Source organism: Ambystoma mexicanum, chromosome 12 (genome assembly GCF_040938575.1).
Source record: "Ambystoma mexicanum isolate Mex_15411 chromosome 12, UKY_AmexF1_1, whole genome shotgun sequence".
Taxonomy (NCBI): Eukaryota; Metazoa; Chordata; class Amphibia; order Caudata; family Ambystomatidae; genus Ambystoma; species Ambystoma mexicanum.
In genome coordinates this window covers 360,611,417-360,634,232 of record NC_090936.1, presented here as the reverse complement: position 1 = coordinate 360,634,232, position 22,816 = coordinate 360,611,417, and the positions used below count along the sequence as shown (strand labels likewise).

General features: G+C 44.7%; 1 protein-coding gene and 1 long non-coding RNA gene across 3 annotated transcripts in view; one reads left to right on the top strand and one right to left on the bottom strand.

The window, feature by feature from the left end:
- The window catches only part of LMNTD1 (lamin tail domain containing 1), a 2,112,860-nt gene that overhangs the window by 1,499,975 nt on the left and 590,069 nt on the right, over positions 1-22,816 (bottom strand). For both annotated transcript variants that reach the window (XM_069628478.1, XM_069628479.1), the window contains exon 6: positions 13,978-14,163. In XM_069628478.1, coding sequence (XP_069484579.1) covers positions 13,978-14,163 — 186 coding nt within the window. The remainder of the gene's footprint in view (positions 1-13,977; positions 14,164-22,816) is intronic.
- LOC138513536 (uncharacterized) overlaps positions 1-22,816 on the top strand; it is a 539,144-nt gene that overhangs the window by 36,947 nt on the left and 479,381 nt on the right. The gene's annotated exons all lie outside the window — the stretch shown is intronic.

Below are 22,816 nucleotides of genomic sequence, written 5' to 3'. Positions count from 1 at the left end.
GAACCTCAGGGGCAAGGAGCACCCCTCCTGAAACTTGTGGAAATGTAATAATTATGTTGTTTCTTTGTGCACACTTTTGGAACTTTGTGATGGAACTGTGGAAGGAACCACCTTCAACCAGTTGAGAGACTATACCCCTTTTCTACATTATCTTAGGTTTAGAATGTACAGGTCAGGTTAGGTTTTCCAACACAGGACAGAGAACTCTTTTTCTTTTGGACATTCTGACATTGACATCCTTTAGTTTCGTTAAGGCAGGGAAACCCCTCATATTGATAGGGTGAGACAGGTCCTTATCCAACCCTCTTTTCTGTTAATATAAGGTTATAGCAATCAAAACAATGCACTTGTGTCTGAGTCTTACTCCTGATTCCTTAAAGTAGTCATACATTTTGATTTGATTTGATTGTTTATTTGTATAGCGCCTATACACAATGGGCCGCATTCCGAGTACGGCGCTAACCAATGGCGCTATTAACGCCTTGGTTGACGCTGTACCCGGACCGGCAGCGCCTTGGTAGATGGTGGAATCACCGCCCCATTCCAAGGTTGGCAGGGCGGTAATTCCCCATTCACCAAGGCTCTTCCCCATTCCCAAATGAGCCCCCATAGGGCTCAATTGGAATGGGGAAGATGCAAATAACGGTGACCGTTCATTACGGTCACCGTTATTGGCTTGGAGGCCCCTTTGCGCCCTCAACTTTAACACCTGCTCAAAGCAGGCGTTAAGGGCGAGGGCGCAAAGGGAACTCGGAGTATGGCGGTAAGGGATTACCGCCACCGGTCTCGTTACCGGTGGCCGCTATCCCTTACCGCCATACTCGGAATGAGGCCCAATGTGTTTCAAAGCGCTTCAAGGAGGAAGGGAACATGGGAGAATACAGATACATTCTTACAAGTCTTTGAAAAAGATCAGAATGTGAAAAATGACTATCATATCATAACAGATAGGACACGTGCATGGAAAAATAAGGGAGCGGAGAGGGGGGGGAAAGGAGACAAATCTAGCAGTAACATTACTATGCCTGATGACAATTGTTGCAGTGCAAGAGTGACAATAGGAGGGGGAGGAGGGGAGAGGGGAGGAGAGGGTGAGGGGAGGGGAGGGCAGGGAGGGGGTAAGGAGAGGAACAAAACAAGTGACTATCAATTAAAGGTCAACAACTGTTCAAGAGAGTGCTGGGGGGAGTGGAAGGAGAGGAAAAGAGGGAAAGGAGGAACAGACAAGCTGTTATCAGAGGTCAAGGAGCGAAGATAAGATTAAGTGCTAAGATAAAAGTTCAAAAGGTGGAGTGGTAGCACGAGGGGGGCAAGAGGGCTGCAATAGACAGGCGGCTACGAAATTACTATGCCTGAGGGAAATTGGGGTAGTGCCGGAATTTGGCAGAAAAGGAATGAAAGAAAGGGAAGGAGGGAAGGATAGGGTGAGGGAGAGGGAGGAGAAGGAGGGGGGACAGCAGGACGTAAAGGCAAATAAGGGGAGAGTGGGGGCAAGAGACCATCACAAGGGGGCAAAGGGACACTAACAAGGGGCAGGGGGGGTGAGGCTAGAGAATTGCAGGGGGGACATAGAGACAATGGTGGGGGAAAGGGAGGACATAGAGACACTAGCGGGGGCAGGGGGGACATAGAGACACTCGCGGGGGGGGACATAGAGACACTGGCAGGGGTAGGGGGCATAGAGACACTGGCGGGGGGCAGGAGGGACATAGATACACTGGCAGGGCCAGGGGGGACATAGAGACTCTAGCGGGGGCAGGGAGGACATAGAGACACTGGCGGGAGAAGGAGGGACATGGAGACACTTGCATGGGATATGGGGGACATAGAGACACTGGTGGGGCAGGAGGGACATAGAGACACTGGTGGGGTCAGGAGGGACATAGAAACACTGGTAGAGGGCAGGGGGACATAGAGACACTGGCAGGGGCCGGAGGGACATAGAGACACTGACAGGGGCAGGAGGGACATAGAGACACTGGCAGGGGGCAGGAGGGACATAGAGACACTGGTGGGGAGCATGAGAGACATAGAGACACTGGCATGGGCAAGGGGGACATAGAGACACTGGCGGGGGGCAGGTGGGACATAGAGACACTGGCGGGGGTACGAGGGACATAGAGACACTGGCAGGGTCAGGAGGGACACAGAGACACTGGCAAGGGCAGGGGGGACATAGAGACACTGGCAGGGGGAAGGAGGAACATAGAGACACTGGCGGGGGCAGGAGGGACATAAGAGACACTTGCAGGGGGCAGGTGGGACATAGAGACCCTGGAAGTGGGGACATAGAGACACTGGCGGGGGCAGGAGGGACATAGAGACTGTGGGGGGGCAGGAGGGACATAGAGACACTGGCAGGGGGCAGGGGGACATACAGACACTGGCGGGAGGTATGGGGGACATAGAGACAATGTTGGGGGCAGGGGGGACATAGAGACACTGGCGGGGGCAGGAGGGACAAAGACACTGGCGGGGGCAGGGGGGACATAGAGATACTGGCGGGGGCAGGAGGGACATAGAGACACTGGCGGGTCCAGGGGGGACATAGAGACACTGGCAGGGGCAGGGGGGACATAGAGACACTAGCGGGGGGCAGGGGGCCAGAGGGCACACACATTAGAAACAGAAAAAGGTGGCTAGTGGCGTACCGTAGTGGACAGGGGTAGATAGGGGCAAGGATCGGGCTTTGGGAGGAGGGCCTGCCAAGCCTGCCGGACTCCTCATTGGCCATGATGTAGAGGGCCATGGCTAATCCTGGGCCCCATGCATACAAGACCCAGTACTCCGGTGCCTGAACAATGGGCACCGCCATCTTGGCATGGCAAATTCAGCAAGGATAAAATGTGCGCACTCACACATTAAAAACATATAACGGAGCGATATTGGGCTCCAAAACAAATACTGGACAAAGGAGGATGATGCATATGTCCAATAAAATAAAGTACCTTCAAATATCCATTTTATCCGTGCAACGTGCACCACTCACTGAAGCCCAAGGGGGCAAGCCAGGAAAAGTGGAGGTGCAATAAGTGCACTAGGAGGCCATACGTTGCAGGAAGAAGTAGCAGCTGCAGCCGCTGCGGCGGTGGTCGGTCAAAAGGCCGAAAAAGAAATCCAGAATAACAAAAATCTCGAAAAAAAAGGTCGAAAAAAAAATATCGAATTTATTATTTTTTTATATACATGTATTTTTTGGGTCAGGTAAGTAAAAAAAGGGTTAAAATAAAAAAAGTGGTGGATAGAGGGGGGAAAGAGAGCTGTACAACAAAGGCATTTTAAAAATGCCTATATGCCTTTGTTGCACAATCCCCCTACCCACCTGCCAAAATCAGCTTTCCCTCTGCGGCGCTGTGGAGCCCAGGGGATAGGGATGGTACTTTTTTTACTGGATTTCTATCATAGATGTCCAGTAAAAAATGTCATGCCTGCCCCCTGGGCCCCCCAGCACCAATTGCAAACTGTTTGGCTATTCACCCATTTTTTTTTAAGTATGCTCTACAATGCAACATTTTAACCCATTATTTGAAAAAAGAATTCACGCCTCTTGATTGTTTCGGGCACCCTCACTGCGCTCGGTCGCTATGGCATTTTTGGGGGAAATAGTTATGCCTCTCGACTTAAACAATTCACCAGCCGCCACTGGCCCTCGGACTGTGTTGGGAACGGGATGGGAGGAGCACAGGGACTGTGGTGGGAACAGGATGGGTGGGAACCATGGGATAGGGGTGGGAGCAGGGTGGGGAGAGCCCAGGGTGTGTGAGGGATGGGAAGAGTCCAGGGACTGGGTATAAAGTGGGATGAGGGAGCCCAACGACTGGATGGGAGCAGGTGGGGGAGCACAGGGACTATACTGGGAGTAGGGTGCTGTGACAGCATGCAATAAATACTGTTCATTTGGCATTTTTGGGGGGGCCCGACCTGCCCAAATTTTGTTCAGGGGGCCCTGCCCATAAAAGTTTGAAGACCACTGCCTTAGAGAGATCACAGCCATGTGGTGCGGTAATGCTGCTGATAATTCATGCTTGCTTTGTGGTGCTGTCAAATAGGATTTGTTCATTTTCTTTTTTTCACTGGCATACGCTAATATTAGAGGCACAACAGTGATCCCTCCTCTGAGAAAACATTGCGCTGTCCATGTCCAATGTCAAATTGCCCTCCTATTTCCCTTTGACAGTTCATGTCAGTTCCCCAGCCGCACATGGTCACTGAGCCATGCAAGGCTGGGGCGTTTTGCTTCGCCAGCAATGCATAGCTCATGGGAAATGCTGGCTGGGTCACTGCATGTCTGTATGTGTGAGGGGGAGCTCCTGAGCCTCCTCGCACATATGGACAGAGCAGCCTGGAGCAGGGCGTTTCAGCACCCACACGGAGGCCAATGCAGAAGGTACGTTTATGTTCATTCTTTTTAATTTAAACATGTGTATGGATGTGTGTATGCTTGTGCTATGAGTGAGTGTATGATGATGGATGCTCATGCAAATGATAGAGTGATTGCTGTATGAATGTGTGTGTGTGTGTGTGTGTTAGTTTGCTTTGGTCCATTGAGGTGATTTTGGCAAGTGGTGGATAGAGGGGGGAAAGAGAGCTGTACAACAAAGGCACTTTAAAAATGCCTATATGCCTTTGTTGCACAATCCCCCTACCCACCTGCCAAAATCAGCTTTCCCTCTGCGGCGCTGTGGAGCCCAGGGGATAGGGATGGTACTTTTTTTACTGGATTTCTATCATAGATGTCCAATAAAAAATGTCATGCCTGCCCCCTGGGCCCCCCAGCACCAATTGCAAACTGTTTGGCTATTCACCCATTTTTTTTAAGTATGCTCTACAATGCAACATTTTAACCCATTATTTGAAAAAAGAATTCACGCCTCTTGATTGTTTCGGGCACCCTCACTGCGCTCGGTCGCTATGGCATTTTTGGGGGAAATAGTTATGCCTCTCGACTTAAACAATTCACCAGCCGCCACTGGCCCTCGGACTGTGTTGGGAACGGGATGGGAGGAGCACAGGGACTGTGGTGGGAACAGGATGGGTGGGAACCATGGGATAGGGGTGGGAGCAGGGTGGGGAGAGCCCAGGGTGTGTGAGGGATGGGAAGAGTCCAGGGACTGGGTATAAAGTGGGATGAGGGAGCCCAACGACTGGATGGGAGCAGGTGGGGGAGCACAGGGACTATACTGGGAGTAGGGTGCTGTGACAGCATGCAATAAATACTGTACATTTGGCATTTTTGGGGGGGCCCGACCTGCCCAAATTTTGTTCAGGGGGCCCTGCCCATAAAAGTTTGAAGACCACTGCCTTAGAGAGATCACAGCCATGTGGTGCGGTAATGCTGCTGATAATTCATGCTTGCTTTGTGGTGCTGTCAAATAGGATTTGTTCATTTTCTTTTTTTCACTGGCATATGCTAATATTAGAGGCACAACAGTGATCCCTCCTCTGAGAAAACATTGAGCTGTCCATGTCCAATGTCAAATTGCCCTCCTTTATTTATTGATGGTGGCTACTCCATTGGTTGGATGGAGCTTGCTAACATATCTTATATGTGCAATTAAATGAAGAGAGGACCTATTGGCAACTCTATTTGTGTATATGTTTTTCTTATGTATTGTGGTTTTACTTTGCTGTATGTAGCATACTGGCACTTCATCACTAGGCCAGAAATGCATAATCATCATTTTATCTACTACCCTTGTGGGATGCATTGACCCAGTAGGCTCTGCCCTGCGACATCACTGTGTGCTGGTGGCACCAGAACCAACAAAATGGCAGCAAATAGCCCTATGCGCGCTAAACCTCTGAGAATTGCGCAGTGAAACCAGAAAGTTGGCTGCCAATCTACTTTGTCTGGGTCAGTAGTGCAACAGGAGACCACACTGCTAAAATCTGTTATTGGGCTGCTCACAGAGTGAAAATGGAAACTACATGAAATCCGTTTTTCCTTGGTTGCTGAAATTACAAAATAATGGTTCCCAAACATCAGAAAAGATCCAACATCCTTGCTGGGTGTTACCCGTCACTTATTTAAAGAATCCACATAAGCACACAATGTCAGGAGAAGCAGATTTCATCACAAGAATATCCACATTAAAAAAGGTGCTTGCCTGGGAAAATCTGTCAGATATGGGCACAGTACCTCTGGCCGCCTGTATGAAAGCTGTCATTTAATTACACTAGAAGCTTAAACTTGTACAGTAAAATCAAATGGTTGAAATGAAGTGACTTGCAATCAAAAGCAATATAGGTTGCCACTATTTAATTTCTATGTTTAAAAAGACTGGAATTGGAGATATGTTTGCATGTTTTGAAAATGTAAGTTTATTTTCATCAAAGAAAAAATTAAACAAAGTGGATTTTTAATGTCAACCCCTGATGCCAGTCACAGAACTTCAAAGCAAATTTCACAGCGTGCCCCAAAAAAAGGCACCTTCCTCCTGCTCTCTGCCACAGGAACTCACATTCAGGTATTGATTGAAAGGGGAGGGGCACTGGCTCCTGCTCCTGAGAGCGAGACAAAAGGCTTCCTGGATTGAAAGGGTATGCAAATTCAAGTGGCAACAGAAACTCCTGCCAGAGGGAAGAGGCAGGGCTTGCTTTGACCCACCCAAAACATTGGAGGCGGGGACAGACAGTTATGTGTATTCTTAAAGCACAAGAAAGTATATGTTTGAAAAAGACTGACAGAGGACTGTGCAAAATTGTAAAAATGTGTAAAAGAACAGTATTGTTAATATGAAAATTCTGGTGATGGTTTAAAACTACTCAGATCTCTGTGCTATGTTTAGGGACAAGACTACAGAATTTGTGGTTTTGTAGCAAGTGTGGTGATGCCAGAAACATGAAAGTTCACATGATTATGCCCAGATGTCATGCGCACATATGTGTAAAAATGTGTAAAAATCTGACATTGGGTACCGGACCAAAAGTGCGAAAAATTGCCAAATCTGAACCCAAGCTCTCACCGAGACGGGGCTGGGATGAATACTTGCTCCAACAAATATCTGATATAAATATGCTATTGGTATTAAGATTGTAAAATTGTAAATCTGTCTTGTATGAAAAATAGATTTCATGTGCAGAAACAAAGGGGAGGTACTCCCTGGATCATCAAATACAGCATCATCATGACACCAGGTTTTCTCCTCAAATCAGCGGAGAGGAAAGACCCTAACCAATAGAATCCCTAGAGGTGTGCCTAGTAGAAGTCAGCATACCCACCCATTTAGAAAAAACATAAATAGAGATAGCTTAGGACATAGAGGAACACACACATTCACCCACCATCCGATTGCTGGCGAAGCACATTGCAAGAGAAATCCATATTCCAGACTCCAGAACTTTGAAAGCAGAAAGGCCCATTTCCAAAGCTGAACCCTTCTCAGCTTGGCCTTTTTTAAATCCTGAAACCAGATTTTACCCCAGACCTCCAAGGGGAACAAAAAAAAAGAACAGCCTGGCTGAGCTGTGCTGCTTTCTTGCTAGGAATTCTTGCCAGAATTCAGAGATTCGACCCAGTAGAGCTCAGCTGTGACCAGATAGCAGCGAACCAGAACCGACCGGTCAGATCCAGTCCAATTTCGCAGTGCAGTGTCCAGAGTGCCGTGCTGAGTGCAGAACCAGAGCACCTGAGTCCAGTCCGGTGTGCTAGCAGAATTCCAGTCCAGAAATTATCCCTGACCAGATCTCTGACGGGTCCATTCCAAACAGTGGTAGTGAGTATCCATAGCATAGGATTGTTTATAGCATATGTATTATCCATAAGTCATCCCTATCCAAACCCACTCTCTATATCCAGAACTGCATTGTAGAAGATCTTTGGTCTTGCCTGAATCTTTCTCTCATCCCTATAGTCCTTTGGTAATAGTAGTGTTAAAACCATCTTTGCGCTAATATATTTGCTGAAGAAAGACAAGTGTCTCGGTGGGCAAAAACCAGTCAGAGGCGTCGCTGGACTGGTGGCTGAGCTGTCGTGTAGTTTGTGGCTTCATAGTTCCCCTAGTATAAGAAACTTGTTTGTAATTTTAAAAAAAGCACAACCTTGTTTTACAAATTTTGACTCTTTCTGAAAAAAAACAACCTCTACAAAAACCTTCATAACTTCCTCACCGTGCATGCTAGAAACGACCTCCTCAGCTTTCCTATAAACCCAAAACCACATTCCAACTCCGTGTAGTTCTTCCGCAATCGCGCTTACCACGCACAGAAAAGTTTGCCGCAAATTTTTTGTTTGGCTCAAATCTATCGCGTGTGAAACAGCTGTACATTGCATCCGACCTCAGGATTAAGTTTTCAATCTGCTAGTTATTCAATAATCATTGCTAGTGTTTATCTGAAACTATACAAAGCGGCTCCCACTAGTATTGAAACCATTTTTGTGAATTAAATCCTTTTTCAGTGTTTTATCGTTCATTTTGACATGTTGCAATCATTCCTGTTTTTCCCAGTGTTTGCTGAGGGGAAATTGGGATTGATACTGTAATTGTTGAGTGTGTATTGCTGAAACCTGTTTTCTCTCCTTCCATCTCTTTATACTGCATATTGGGGGGATTGAGTAGTGTGCAGGGGGAAAGAGTGATCACTTGCCTTTTTATTAAACCCACACAAAAGTATTATTTCTATGCTGCATTATGTTTCCTACCAATACTCTGTGTGATTAAAGAGATTTATTGTGACATCACCCCATTGGTGATCATTGTATAAATATTAAATAGTGTGATATATATTGTGAAATACATAAAATAATCCTTTTAACTTTGCAAAACAGCCTGCTTCCTGGTTCAGTGTGACCGGTGGGGATTCAAAGATAGGGGCGTGATATAAGGGTATATCATTCAGAAATAAAATAACTTATAGACATAAATAAATAATTAAGGGTTCCAGCTGTGCATCACACGCTAGGCATTGACTTAGGTGAAGTGCCGGGTTGAAATCACTTACACATTTTATCGCTTGTATGTTTTAAATCTGTTGTTTTCTATTATGCAATCATTATGGTGGATTCACCGAAATAAAGTGTTACTGACTGAGGTATGCATCTCAGTATACTGCATGTATAACTCAGTATACAATGTAAATATCTCAGTATGCAAAGTATACATTTCAATATGCAATTTATCTCAAAATAGTATATATGCACCCCAATAAACAATATTGGTACCTCCCTGTACAATGTATATGCATACATACGTATTTTATACAGTATATACTTCTCAGAATATAATGAATGTCTCCATGTGCAGTGTATCTGTTTCAATATATAATGTATGCATCTCAATGTACAGCATATGAATCCCAGTGTACAATGTATGTTATGCACATCTCAGTATATGATATATAGATTTCATAAAACAGTATATTCATTTCAGTATACAGTACATGCATTTATGAATATTGAATTATGGTCCAAACAGCTCCCAATAAATAGAATTTAATAGACACTGTCATTGCTAGAAGGTAGGTAAGGTTGCACACTCAACAATTAAAGCAAGAAGATAAAACCAAAACCATGGTGTAATGGGTTTTATCTATTATTGGTGTATAGCTGCAGATGACGGTGTTTATTGGAGGGTTCCAACTTCACAGTGACTGTGTGTTGTGAGGCTGCAGCCGCAGTTGGGCTTTTGTGTTATAGGTGTACAGTACATGTTGTGTTAACTGAAGGTGTCTCTGTGTGATGAAGGTAAATACCCAGCACAGGGGACTCTGTGCCCCATTATAAGTTGGCCGGTGTGGAATTAACGTGCAGGTATTAACATATACCGGCACATTCCCACACTTGCCAACTACAGGTTTACCGGTGGGATGAAGGACTTACCTCCAGCTAAGAGCTGGATGTACTTCCACCACTCTACTGGCACAAACTGCTGGTATTATAGGCGCCGTAATATCAGCGCCTGTAATACACGCAAAGTCCCCAATGGAGTCCTTTGGGACACCATGGAATGTGTACTAACACTGCATACCGTCAATCGCAATCTGGCAGTAATACTGCCGGACCGGGTGCCGATATCAGTATTTCAGTTTGCTGGTATCCAGGCGGATTTACCACCAGGATACCCGCAACCTTCAAAATGAGCCTATTGTATTGGCAGGTAGCTTCAGCATGGAACTCTGAGTGTCATAGAAGAGTAACTGCACTACTGTGTCTCATATCCTACCCATTTTCCCAAGTGATCAGATACAGGAATACTTCTCTACTACTTTTCTGAGCCGGTTGGGCACATGGTGGAGGGGGGGTGGACTTATGAGGCTTTATTTTCTGTAGTGCTGTCCCAGAGTTACTAGTAAATGGTAATAGTTAAAATTGATACCTGATCATACTGCCTTTGAAATGCAAGCCATTTGCTGCCCTGCCAATTAGCATCTACCGGTCTGTGAGAAGAGCATGCGGGGAAGTGAGGGGATGGTCCTAGTGTGCACTAGTACCCCAACTGGCCCATAAAGCTGGGGGTTGCCCAATGGCACTTAAAGTGAGTCAGTTTAATGACAAGTACAAAAAACAGGGAGTTTCATGAATATCAGCAGTTGCTTGATCTTCCTTCTTACTTCACAACTCCAACGAACTTCATAAAAAACACATAATTTATACTAAAAACTCATCATCACTGATGTATAATGCTTCAAATGTTGCATGAAATTCTATTGGTTCTAGGAAGGTAACTTTAGTATAGGTGCTATATCTGTATATGGTAATGGAGTGAGGGGATTGGGTAAACATTGTCAGGTGGAGCATCTAAGCCCTACCTTAAAAATGGCCACTGTAGACGTCACTAAAAGTACGACGTCCCATTGGTTCTACTAACTATAGGACCCTAGATTACTTTGTCCACTATGATTGGGTTGGCACCAACCCCACTCATACTTTTCCACTTTGCCTAGCAGCATGCAGAATGGTCGTCCAGGTGCAGGGTGCTTGTCAGCTCCCCCGGCCTTCGTCCAATTATTGCTACAATCACTCATCACTTCAGTGGTCACGTGTCCATTATTTCACTGTCATTGGCCTCGAGACTGTATCTCTTGACTAGAAAAGTTCTGATATCTTTGCATGGCGCACTGCCATGCGTAGGTGTGAAAGTCCCCCTTCTTCCTGCTCGGCTGGTCACGTGATTCAGACACTGTGAAATCGTCTCATTTTTCATGTAATTTGTGTATTTGATTTTCGCTTTACCCACCACCTGCCTTCGGCTTCTTATCTTGACTGTTCTGAGCAGGATATTCTGTTGTTTTCTTCATTAATTGTAGCTACTTGTAACGCTCACCTGATTCCCGCAGAGGCGCCGGTCTTGACTGGGTGAATGCCGTATCTTCAAAGGTGATGTGTAACACACGGTTGGCTCTTTGGGCTGGACCTCTGTGCACTGTATGTCTGACTCGAAGAGTAAGATGTCTGCAGATAGAAAATATGGGATTAATGAACTGGGGTTATTGGGTGCCTCTCTCCTCTTCCCTTTCTCTTCTCCTGTAGAACCCCAAAGGTTAACGCCCTCACCTTAGGTAAGTGAACGCTGAGCTCTCCATCTGCCTCGGGGCAGGGTGCCGTAACCAGTTTCTTCACTGGATAAGGGTGCAGGCCTCTTGACCTCAGAGGACTGCTGTCCGTCGTTGACTGCACGAACGGTAAGTTCTGGGCACTTCAAATGTCTTAAAAGTCTTTTGTAATGATATCTCTTGTTTTGCAGGGTTCCGGCGATGGCGGATGGCGGGCTGATGAGAGTTGAGGATCGAACCCGCGTGAGGAATAGAAGCGCCTGGAAGCACGTAAGTAAGCACTTGTAACCTGCTTCACGATGCGCACTAACTGTCCCTTTTATCATGCAGGTACAAGCTCAGAGCTTTAGAGAAGCTGAAGGGTGCTGGAATACCCACTGGATTCGGCGTGGGAAGGAGTAATGGCACGTGAGTAATAAAGTTGCCCAATGTCTTTAAACGCACCTTCTTTTGTCTTTCAGATGCGGGATGCAGTGCCGAAGGCCTCCGGAGCGTGCGAAGAGCTGGTAAGCTTTTGTCTTTCAGATGCCGGAATGCAGTGCGAAGACCTCCGGAGCATGCGAAGGGTAGGTAAGCCTTTGTCTTTCAGATGCCGGAATGCAGCGCGAGGCGTTGGTGACAGCCGATGGACCAGGTAAGAGATGCGCTGCCACTGAAGACCGTAGTGCTAACCTGTTCTTTCTGTCTTTACAGGTGCTGCTGAAGACTGGATTCCAGGATGGTAAGCCTTTGTTCCCTTAGGCCCAGGATCAGAAGCAGAAGACACGATGAGCGTTCTGCTGCAGAGAATGCAGAATAACGCAAAGCAAGATTCATCCATCGGGTGTGGTTTAAATAGCCTCCTGTAGTGCTTAGGTGTCTCCTTCCACAGCCACGCCTAGGTAAGAAAAGAGTTCCTGCTTTCCAGAAGAGTTCCAGTGTTCTGAACCTAGGGAGTGGCTCCTGCCCCACCCAACAGGAAAAGTAGTCCCAAACAGAAGAGGATCAGGGGTTCAACTGGCAGGTAAGTAAGCAGCATGGTCTGCTGCAGGTAAGTCCACCCAAGCATTATGAGCCCGGCGCTTCCAGCGCTGGGACTGGGCATCTTTATGAGCCTGGTGCCACTGGCGCCAGGACAGGGTCCAAAAGGTCCCAATTGGGACTGGCTGGCACTCGGAACCGGGGTTATGGGTCTGCTTCCAAGGGAGTCGGGCAAGACCTGATTTTTTGGAAGCAGAGATCATGACACTACTGTATGTCCATTTTAGCTGATACAACCTTGGCTTTTTGGCACAATTTGTCTCTGTCTGAGTTTCACTTCTGCCTTTTATTCTTGATTGGTTAAATATGAAACTCTCCTCATGCGGCCTCCAGTAACCTTTGGGTGATTCTGCCTTGTGCATAGTAGAAGTATACTTATATACAGTGCTTATTTTGAGGGAGATATGTATAGGTGGCACTTGCCGCAATCTATTTTACTACTAAACATAGCAAGCCTCACGATTTTCTTAGCTTTCTTGCGGTTCCAAGCATATGTACATGCGTAAACTAACTGAATATCTTTGCAGTGCTCATGGCATAAGCTTCTTACATTTGACATCGTCCTTTCACTTTTAGGTTTGCGATGTCCCTTATCCATGGCGTTTCATCTCTTTCCGTCATTCTCAGGTAGTCTAATCTTCTATATGTGAGTCAGACCGGGTTCTTGTGACATCACCATTCTTCTTCCATTAGGACCTTTTTGTCTTCTTCAGGGACTGTACTCAGACGATCTTCATTCCGTTTCATTTGTTGATATGGTTTTCTCAATGGATACCTTACTGTCCAGGTTTTCTTAGGTGTAGGTACCTCAATGGGTGCGGTTCTTCTAATTGGTACTGGACAGACCCCCACTGCGGCTCTCTGCTGGTTTATTTGCTCCTCGTACGTCACATACTTCGGCGTGAAAGTTCCTGGTACTTCAAAATGGACGACTGGAGTGCAGGCTGTATTTGGGACCTCCTCTCCACTTGGAGCTCCAAGAATGTTTATAGATTGAATTGTCTACCATTTACCTTTAAAGCAGTATATGTAGACTGTGCTCTGTGAAAATGTCTTTCCAGTCAACCACATGATGGCAATTTGTTTTGTGTGGATGAGAATGGGTGCTAAGTGTCACAATACAATAGGTCATGGAGAAGACACTCTTGTGCTGTCTAGAGTAGAAAAGTCTTTACTGGTTGTGTAATATAAACACAGACTTAATTGAAGTGTAATTCTATTTGTAAAATGGTCACAATTGTTTTATTTATTTGTAATTGTATCTAGCAATATACATGTTTATGGGTGCCTGAAGGCTGAGGTATTCTGACCGACCAGATAGTGTGGGGTGTATTGTGGCAGTAGCAAAATCTCCAGGCTTTTTCTTTCCACCGACCTGCAGAATTGCATTGTCTCCTACTCCCTTGCTCTTTACCGACTGGCAAATTTCAGCTTTGAAAGTAATTATCTTAAAAAGTCTTGACTCACACTTTGATTGTAGACACGTTCTGTTTCCTCCTGGAATCGCTTCATCTCTGCTTCACTTGACTCTTGAATCTTCTGCACTGTTTCGATGAGCACTGGGTCTGGCCTACTCACTGCACGCAGCTTCTCTTCCAGCTGCAGGATGAGCATCTCCGAGCGTGCCACCCTTTCCCTCATTTCTTGGGATTCCTGCCATGTTGGAAAAAGATATGTTTACATGAAATTTGGCAATCACGCACACAAATTGCAATTATATTTAAGCATCTTTATGGTGTGTACCAAAGATTTAACCTGTTTCATACAGGAAAAGAGCATCACACATTAGAAACACAACAGAGAGATTCTCACTTTAATGGATGTTAAACTTGTAATGAAAAAAAAGAGAATTTCATGAAAGTCACAAACGGTACATCAATTGTACTGTAATCACACACAGAATCACAACGTGATAATCTCACAACGGACTAGCAGGCCAAAGAAAAATAGGAATATGACTGGTGGGGTAATGTTTAACAAGCTACAGTAATTTCTCCAGTGAATTTCATAATCATAATTTTCACACCATTTGAGAAAAGACTTGTATCTTTCTTAAACAGAGTGCCAACAACATCAGAAGTGAGACAGAGAAGGACCACAAAGTAGCATGTATTATGATACGAATAAAGAGCTCCATAGCTGCATTTCCAATAAATTGAATGTTTCACAGTAAAGAATGTTCAGATCTCAGGTGATGACAGAACATCTAGTCAGTATTACTCTTTCTTCGTGTCTTTATGTTAACTTGTAACCATATTGCTTTTCTAGGCATTTCTGGTAGGTTGCCGTATCAATCTACTCCAAATGGTGATTAACAAAGCTCTCAGCAGTTCAGTAACCCCTTCATTCTATGTTTAAATGGACGTTAAGAACTAGGTCTTGAAAAAATGCCTAAACGTGTATAGATTCAACAATCTTCACGTAGTATACCAACCTGTAGTCAATCGATTTCACCCTTCAACTGTAATTAATCAGACTTTTGTCACCCATTGTCTAAAAAAATGACTTTCTCTCTTTGTTTTCCCACCAATAAACCCTATTCAATGTATTGAAGTATGTCTACACCGCTGACATCGTCCACTCATTCTGACTGCCAGTGAACAAAACCACCTGGCCTATATATGTCAATAAACAAAAACAAGTGGCCCAGATATGTGATGTCATCAGTGATGTCATCAATTACATTTGTGATGTCATCTTTGATGTCCTGGGTGTTAGTCTTAGCAGTGCACGGTTGTGGCGCAAGTTATGGTTGTTTAGCTTACCCTAACTGGCGAATTTCTGGGGGGTTTCGATTTTACTTAACCAAAAACCATAACGTCACTTTAACAAAGTTTTTTCTTTGAATTTCATAGGTTTTTATTAGTCCAACATAACCATAACGTCCCTTTAACAACGTTTTTTCAGTGAATTTCAAAGGTTTTTATTAGTGCAACTTAACCATAATGTCGCCCTAACAAAGTTTTTTCAGTGAATTTCATAGGTTTTTACCAGAGCATGCTATTTTCCTACAACTTACTAACATGATACTTACCCAATATAGCAATATTTGTGTCCCATTTACAAAGTGTCACCTTAAACCTCTGCCATTTCCCACCTTCTGGAATCATTTTTAAAACTTCTATATACTTATGGAACTAATTCAACTAGTTTTGCATCCGTAGATGTCTACGAACATCTGACTTCATTGCGGACCTTCCAGACAGTGCCACATGACCATACGTTGGCGCGCAGCATGATGACCTGTCCGAGAACCTGTCTGCACTTCACAATAAGATCTCTGCTTTGCAGACAGTTCAGAACTGCATTTCCTACTGATCCAGGAACTTTCAACTTCAAAATTACCCTTGCACAACTCCAACACCTATTCCAACTCATTATCCATTAACAATCTAGTACACAGTACATAATTATAGCAAAACTGCTATTTATCTTAAAATGGCATCAGCTAATGCCATCCCTCCTCCCCAAGAGCCACCACCACTGCTGTAATCAAGAAGCATGAGAAACACTGCCCCCTACCTTAGAAATAACACACGCGCAACATGTTCACTTGTCCACCTATCCACCATATTAGTGTTTGGTTCCTCTTCCCTCGTTTCCCTCCCCACCTTTCGTTCTCAGCTCTCCTGGCAAAAAAAACACATCCAAACACAACAAAAGATATATTCCTTTAGGAACCACCTTTCACAGTTGAAAAATAGATCTAAAAAAACATGTATAGACTCCATCTAGTTTATATTTCTCAGTAAAGTACATAGACTCAATAAGATTTTCCAACATTTCCATTTGCATTTTGTGTTATTGTAATGGGAATATTGTGGCGTTCAGCACATTTTTCTTCCCTTTCAGATCTATCCTAATTTTGAATAACTTTACTACAAAGCCAGTCCCAGGTAGACATGGCCACTTTAATCCTATGTTTTGTCCCTTGTGGTCATGGCCAGTAGCCAGATTGTCCAGAGCATGACCTTATTCCATGACCCGGACAATCTGGCCACTGCCCATGGCCACAAGCTACCCCTCAGTCACTAAAGGTATGCCACTATTTTTTGTAGCTACATTATGACACTTGTCAAATAATAAAACACTGGCACATTTGCAAAACCATGCTTGTAGGTCCTTGCCAATGCTCCTTACGCAAGTTTGCTGGAAATCCACCCATGTTTTATTTTTTTAAAAGTGTCAAATGTATGCACATACAATCGTCATATAACCTAGCCCCCACCTGACAAAATCCATTCAGACTTTACGAAAACATCTATATCTAGATCTATAATCATTTTGCAAACCTTTGTGTAGATTTGTCAAATGGCACCACATTTATAAGCCTTTACAATATTTTGAGAACCCCCTCTAATTTTGCTCCCTCTTGACAGAATCCCAACAAACTTTGCAATAACATGTATATCTTGATCTATTATCAGTTTGCCAAATGAAGTGTAGATCCGTCAAATGGCACCTCATTTATAAGCCTTTATATTGTTTTGGGACCCCCCCTCTAATTTTGCCCCCTCTTCAAAAAATCCCACCAAAATTCGCAGAAACATTCATATCTAAATGTATTATCAGTTTCCCAAATTAAGTGTAGATTCGTCAAATGGCACCTCATTTATAAGCCTTTACATTATTTTGGGACCCCCCTCTAATTTTGACCCTCATGACAGAATTCCACCAAACTTCGCATACTCACTCAGAATCAGGTCAGAAATACACATGCAAAATCTCAGGCAGTTCCATTAAGTGGCGCCAAAGTTATAAGCCATTCAAGAACTGTATTTCACCAACCCTGTAATGCAGAGGTGTTCGCAAACTTTTCAGGACTGTTCGCGAACATCCAACCTTTTTGCGGACTTTCGTGGCAAATAACACCAGTTTTTTTTGCTTCTTGCAGCCATATCCCATCTCATCCTCATCACCCCTCACCTGCCCAGAGATTATTTGATAAATTTGACAAGTGCAATGTTGTGTTTTTTAATATGTTTTTACTGTGATATCCGCGGACACCGGCCGCTGTCCGCAAATCCAAGATGGCGGGCGTTTCCAAAAAGCTGACGCACTTCACGCTCTTCACCATCCAATCAGCAAACACGTTGCATGTCCGTGGACATGACACAAGCTGATTAACCAATCGGTGTCCTGTTGCGGACCTACTTTTTGGTCATTTTTAAAAAAAAACTACTGGACTGATTTTCACCAGCCACTGCTCCTGCCGCAAATTTGGTGAAAATCCGTCCAGCGGTTGGGCTGTAGGCATGAGCAAAGTTTTTTCCCCATTCAGTCTATGGGAAAAAAAGACATTTTGGGACCCCCCTATAACTTTGCCCACCCCCCCTAGACCAAACCTCACCAAACTTTGGAAAATAATTCAGAGTGGCCCATATACTTTATTTGCAAAGTTTGGTGTGGATTCGTCCAGAGGAAGCAAAGTTATAAGCTGCCCAAAAAGTGCTCTTCCTATGGGTTTAGCAACTTAACCATACCTACACGGCCACTACCGTGGGCCGTGTAATGACTTTACAAATACTTGTTTGGGCAGACTTCCATTGAACTGAGTGCAAGGTGAATTCATGTGGACCAATTGCAACTCTGAGCCTTCGGCCCCCAACTTTGACTGACATTCTTGAGCCAATCTTTGAAAAACAAGCATAAAATTTAATCAGAAATGGGCTTCTTGAATTGAGGCAAAGATTATTATCTAAGCTGAACAGATTCCTGAGTTTATTGCTGGGTTCAAAGAGGGATTTATTAATTAGTTTATCACCTCTCAACCCTGCCATCCTGCCAGCTGGCTGGAGATAACGTGAATTACAAACTCATTAAGACCTACTGATATGTTCGATCCAACACTGTGAAAAAACAATTACAAAGATTTATTTAACTGTGCTGGGCACTGAGGCACCAAAGTCAAAGTACCAGGTATGTAAGTTATGTGAATTTTTCAGGTCAGTTTAAGTAAGCATCTATATTTCACCATTAACTCTATTTTCAAAAGTAAATAATGTTCATAACTCTGGAACTACAAAACCTAGGAAAATGAAACCTGATTTGTCTTGAAGATCAGGTAATCATTGTTAATCTGACACCAAATTAGAATTTAATGCATTCATCTGAAAATATTAAAATGAGACTAATTCATAACTTTATGAAGCAATATGCTATAAAGATGTTGCATACCTAAATGTGTATAATGATCTTGATTTACTTGATTTAATGAATTAGCATGTTGCTAACAGAAATGATAGGGAAAACATGACCAGAATTTAGCAGTGTTAGAGTCAAATGACCCCTTCTTTCCTTTGCTAATTTTAAGAATATAGACATTTTGATATGCCAATGGAGAATAGAAGTGTATGAAATATGCAGCATCATAATGAAGCAGGGGTAAGAACATTTTAATTATAAATTAGGCTGGATACAGATATTTGTAGATTATTATTAAAGATAAATTGGGGAGAGACAAAACATTTAGAGCCCAATTCCATATGGGCTGCAAAAGGATGGTTCCAATTATGTGGATATGATCCTAATCCATATTGGGACCAGTTAAGATCAGTTTACGGTCTTTGTTGATTGAAAGATTCCAACTTTAGAGGATCCAGGATGATTTCCAAACTCAGAAACATAATTTAAAGTGAGTATATAAATCCCCAATGTAAATCTAAATTGTCCTTTCCATGCAAAGTCCCTGCAGGAGAATTAAGGGACTCTAGCTTCCAATAAAACACAGGAGCAAATGTACTGTGTTTGTCATAGCAATTAAGCGGAAAGTGAGATTTCATTTCAATAAAACCAAGTACAGTTGTGTACTGAGGGCGCACGTATGTGCAAAGCAAGCACAGTTTAAAACAAATTAAGTCCAATTAAATGAACCTATTTGTTTCCACAGGCATAGTTGACAATATAACTCAAAAGGTGAGAACATAGTTGACAATTCAGACAATGAAACAACCAGGAAGCTTCATAGCCTGATAGAGAATTATGGATACTTTCAGCCTGTGGAGACCATAGATATTTTAAATGATATTTGTGGATGGAAGGCAGCTTACAGGGGTAATTTATGTTCTCATAAAAATAACACTGAATGTAATATCCAGACAACCCCTTATTCTGAAACTGCAGAAAGGGGCTCATTTGTGAAGTGAAAGGTGAGAGGGCTTTGAAAACAAAGGTTTAGAATTGCTCTGTAACCACTTGCGAGAAGAGACATTTCTCTTTTCGGTAAATGAAACTGACAGAAAATCAAAAAACAATGTTGCCATTTGCCAAGTGTGTGTTATCTTAAGCTAGAGATGCTTCCCAGTATGTGTGCGTGTGGTTTTCTGCTTACAGTTTTTTTCAAGCTGGCAGTGTTGTTCAATCAAAGTGAAATGCATTGCGGTGCTTGTATACCAAATTTTGCTGTTTAAAGAGAACAACATATGTTGTGGCTTCACTTATCTAGAAGTGATTTTCAATGGGGAAACATGTAGTTGTGTCTCTTCAGCTGTCTGGCGGTCCTGAAGCTTGAGTACCTGAAATGGAGTTTGTGGGTGGAAAGGGGATCCAGGAAACATAGAGAGTCCTCTGACTGTATGTTGCTGTGCATAGGGGGCTTCAAAGGGGATTCCAGTGGAACTCTGTTTACTTCCTCCAGGTGCAGTAGAATTGTACAGGCTCCTTTGCTCCCACATGGCCATGGATTATTAGAGGGCCCTCAATGTAGGACTCAAACATGCAGGAGTGCTGCCCATAGTGAAGGAGGCCGAACCAACCAACCAAGGTTATCCTCCCAGGAAATGTCTAAAATAATGGGTTAAAATGGTGTGTTTTAAGGCACACTTTGTGTGAAAAGTTGGGTAAAAAGGCCCATCATTTTCACTTGGTTGTGTATGGTAGAATATGAACAAATCTTATATATGCAAGACACCTAGAGTGCACAGAAATATGTTCTTGATGCTGTGAGAAATCTGAAGGCGTTCTCACATTTAACCTGCTTAAGACCCCCCCAAAGGTAACCAAGAGAAGGGTAAGACAGCCAGATTCTGACCATGGGAGTGAGGCTGCAAAGGGATACTTCTGGAATGGAGGGTCTTTGAAGAACAGAAGTGGGATGCCTGAAGATAAGATCTGGCATCCCCTTTTCGTAATCCCGATATATCCTACCTCCCCTTTACTGCCATAGGATATAATTAAGCATACCCTACCCTAGCCCAAGATCTTCCGTCAAACACTCACACTCGAAGGAAAGCAAGAGAATGTAAAACCCCTGTTTCTAACTATAACCCAGACTTATCCTCCTGGCCCTCTAATATCATAAACTACTGTGCGAACCAATCTTTTCCATCCCTGTTAATCTCATTTACTGAGGGTTCTAGAGTGAAAGAACCAATACCAATTTCCTATCCTAAGAACTCCCCTATACCCCCTTCCTTGACAGTAACCTACTCAACCCCCTCAGCCTTCATAGAATGTATTAAGACGCACACAGGGTAATTCATAGAATTTCGCACAAAAGTGGTGCACGCGGCTGGCGCATAGTGTCCCCGTGAGATACACGGCGCCATCCGCGTGCGATAAAATCCATTTCAGCGCACAGCGTATTCATGGATTTTAGCCTCCAAAACCAGCCGTGGCGCAGAGTGGCGCAGCGACCCTGCAGCAGCGCCAGTTACGCCCCCAAGAACGCCCTCGCGCAAGGAAAAGGCATCAAAATCCCCAATCCAGCGCAAAGGTCTGCGACAACCCAAAACCAGTTTACCGGACTGCTAAACAGCAAACGCCAAGCGGGGAACGTGTATTACGGGTTTTGCGGTAACTTCCACACGCGAAAGGGCCTGTGAGAGCGGGTACGTGTATAACTGGGGTTCGCGTGAAGTTTCACACGTGATTGGCCTGGGTACGTGTATTTCAGGGGTGCGCGGGAAGTTTTACACGCGATTGGGCTGGGTACGTGTAATTCAGGGGTGCACAGGAAGTTTTACACGCGATCAGGCCTGGGGGAGCGGTGTACGTGTATTCCAGGGGTGTGCGGGAAGTTCTACACGCGATTGGCCTGGGTACGTGTATTTCAGGGGTGCGCGTGTGTTTTCACACACGACTGGCCTGGGTACGTGTATTTCAGGGGTGCGCAGGTGTTTTCACACGCGATTGGCCTGGGTACGTGTATTTCAGGGGTGCGCGGGAAGTTTTACACGTGATTGGGCTGGGTACGTGTATTTCAGGGGTGCGTGGGAAGTTAAACATTCGATTGGGCTGGGTACGTATATTTCAGGGGTGCGCGGGAAGTTTCACACGCGATTTCAGCAGGGTACGTGTATTTCGGGGGTGCCGGGGAGTCCTACACGTGATTTGGCAGTGTGGGTCCTCCCAGGTGTTCCCTGTACACCCTCCACGGCCCCTGCAGGCAGTTCACACCCTGCATCCCTGGTCATGTCCCGCAGGCAGCCCACCCAACAAGGGCATGCCCCCAGCAAAGGCACATGTCTCCTTGCACTACTGATCACCAACTCATGTCCCCTTGAACCCCCACCCCCCAGCATTGCGGGGCACCTGCCAGCAGGCCCCCACTCATCCACTCATGTCCTACTCATGTCCCCCTGCACCCCCACCCCCCAGCATTGCGGGGCACCTGCCAGCAGGCCCCCACTCATGTCCCACTCATGTCCCCCTGGACCCACACCCCCCAGCATTGCGAGGCACCTGCCAGCAGGCCCCCACACATGTCCCCCTGCACCCCCACCCCCCAGCATTGTGGGGCACCTGCCAGCAGGCCCCCACTCATGTCCCACTCATGTCCCCCTGCACCCGCACCCCCCAGCATTGCGGGGCACCTGCCAGCAGGTCCCCACTCATGTCCCACTCATGTCCCCCTGCACCTCCAACCCCCAGCATTGCGGGGCACCTGCCAGCAGGCCCTGACACATGTCCCTCAGCCAACACGTCATCATAATCTAGATCCCTGGCCCTTATGGGCAGCCTCCACATGCCAAACACCCACCCAAGTATTGCATCCACCCACTTAGAAATGCAAATTACATGATACAACCCCAATGGCAAGTATGTAAATGAACACATGTCCCTCACATACACACAATGGGTGTAAGTGAATGTCAAAACCCATATCATGATATGCATGAAACCAATGAGATGATGCTACACATTGAAGTTTGATGAAAAAAATGTATTAAAAGCAACATAAATGGAATTAAAAATAAACAAACGACAATGGAAATTAAAAACCAAAAGCAGCATGTCCGCAAAATAATGAAAAACCACAAATCATAATCCAAAGGAAAGGTGTCCAAAGTCACAGTTCAAAAAAGTA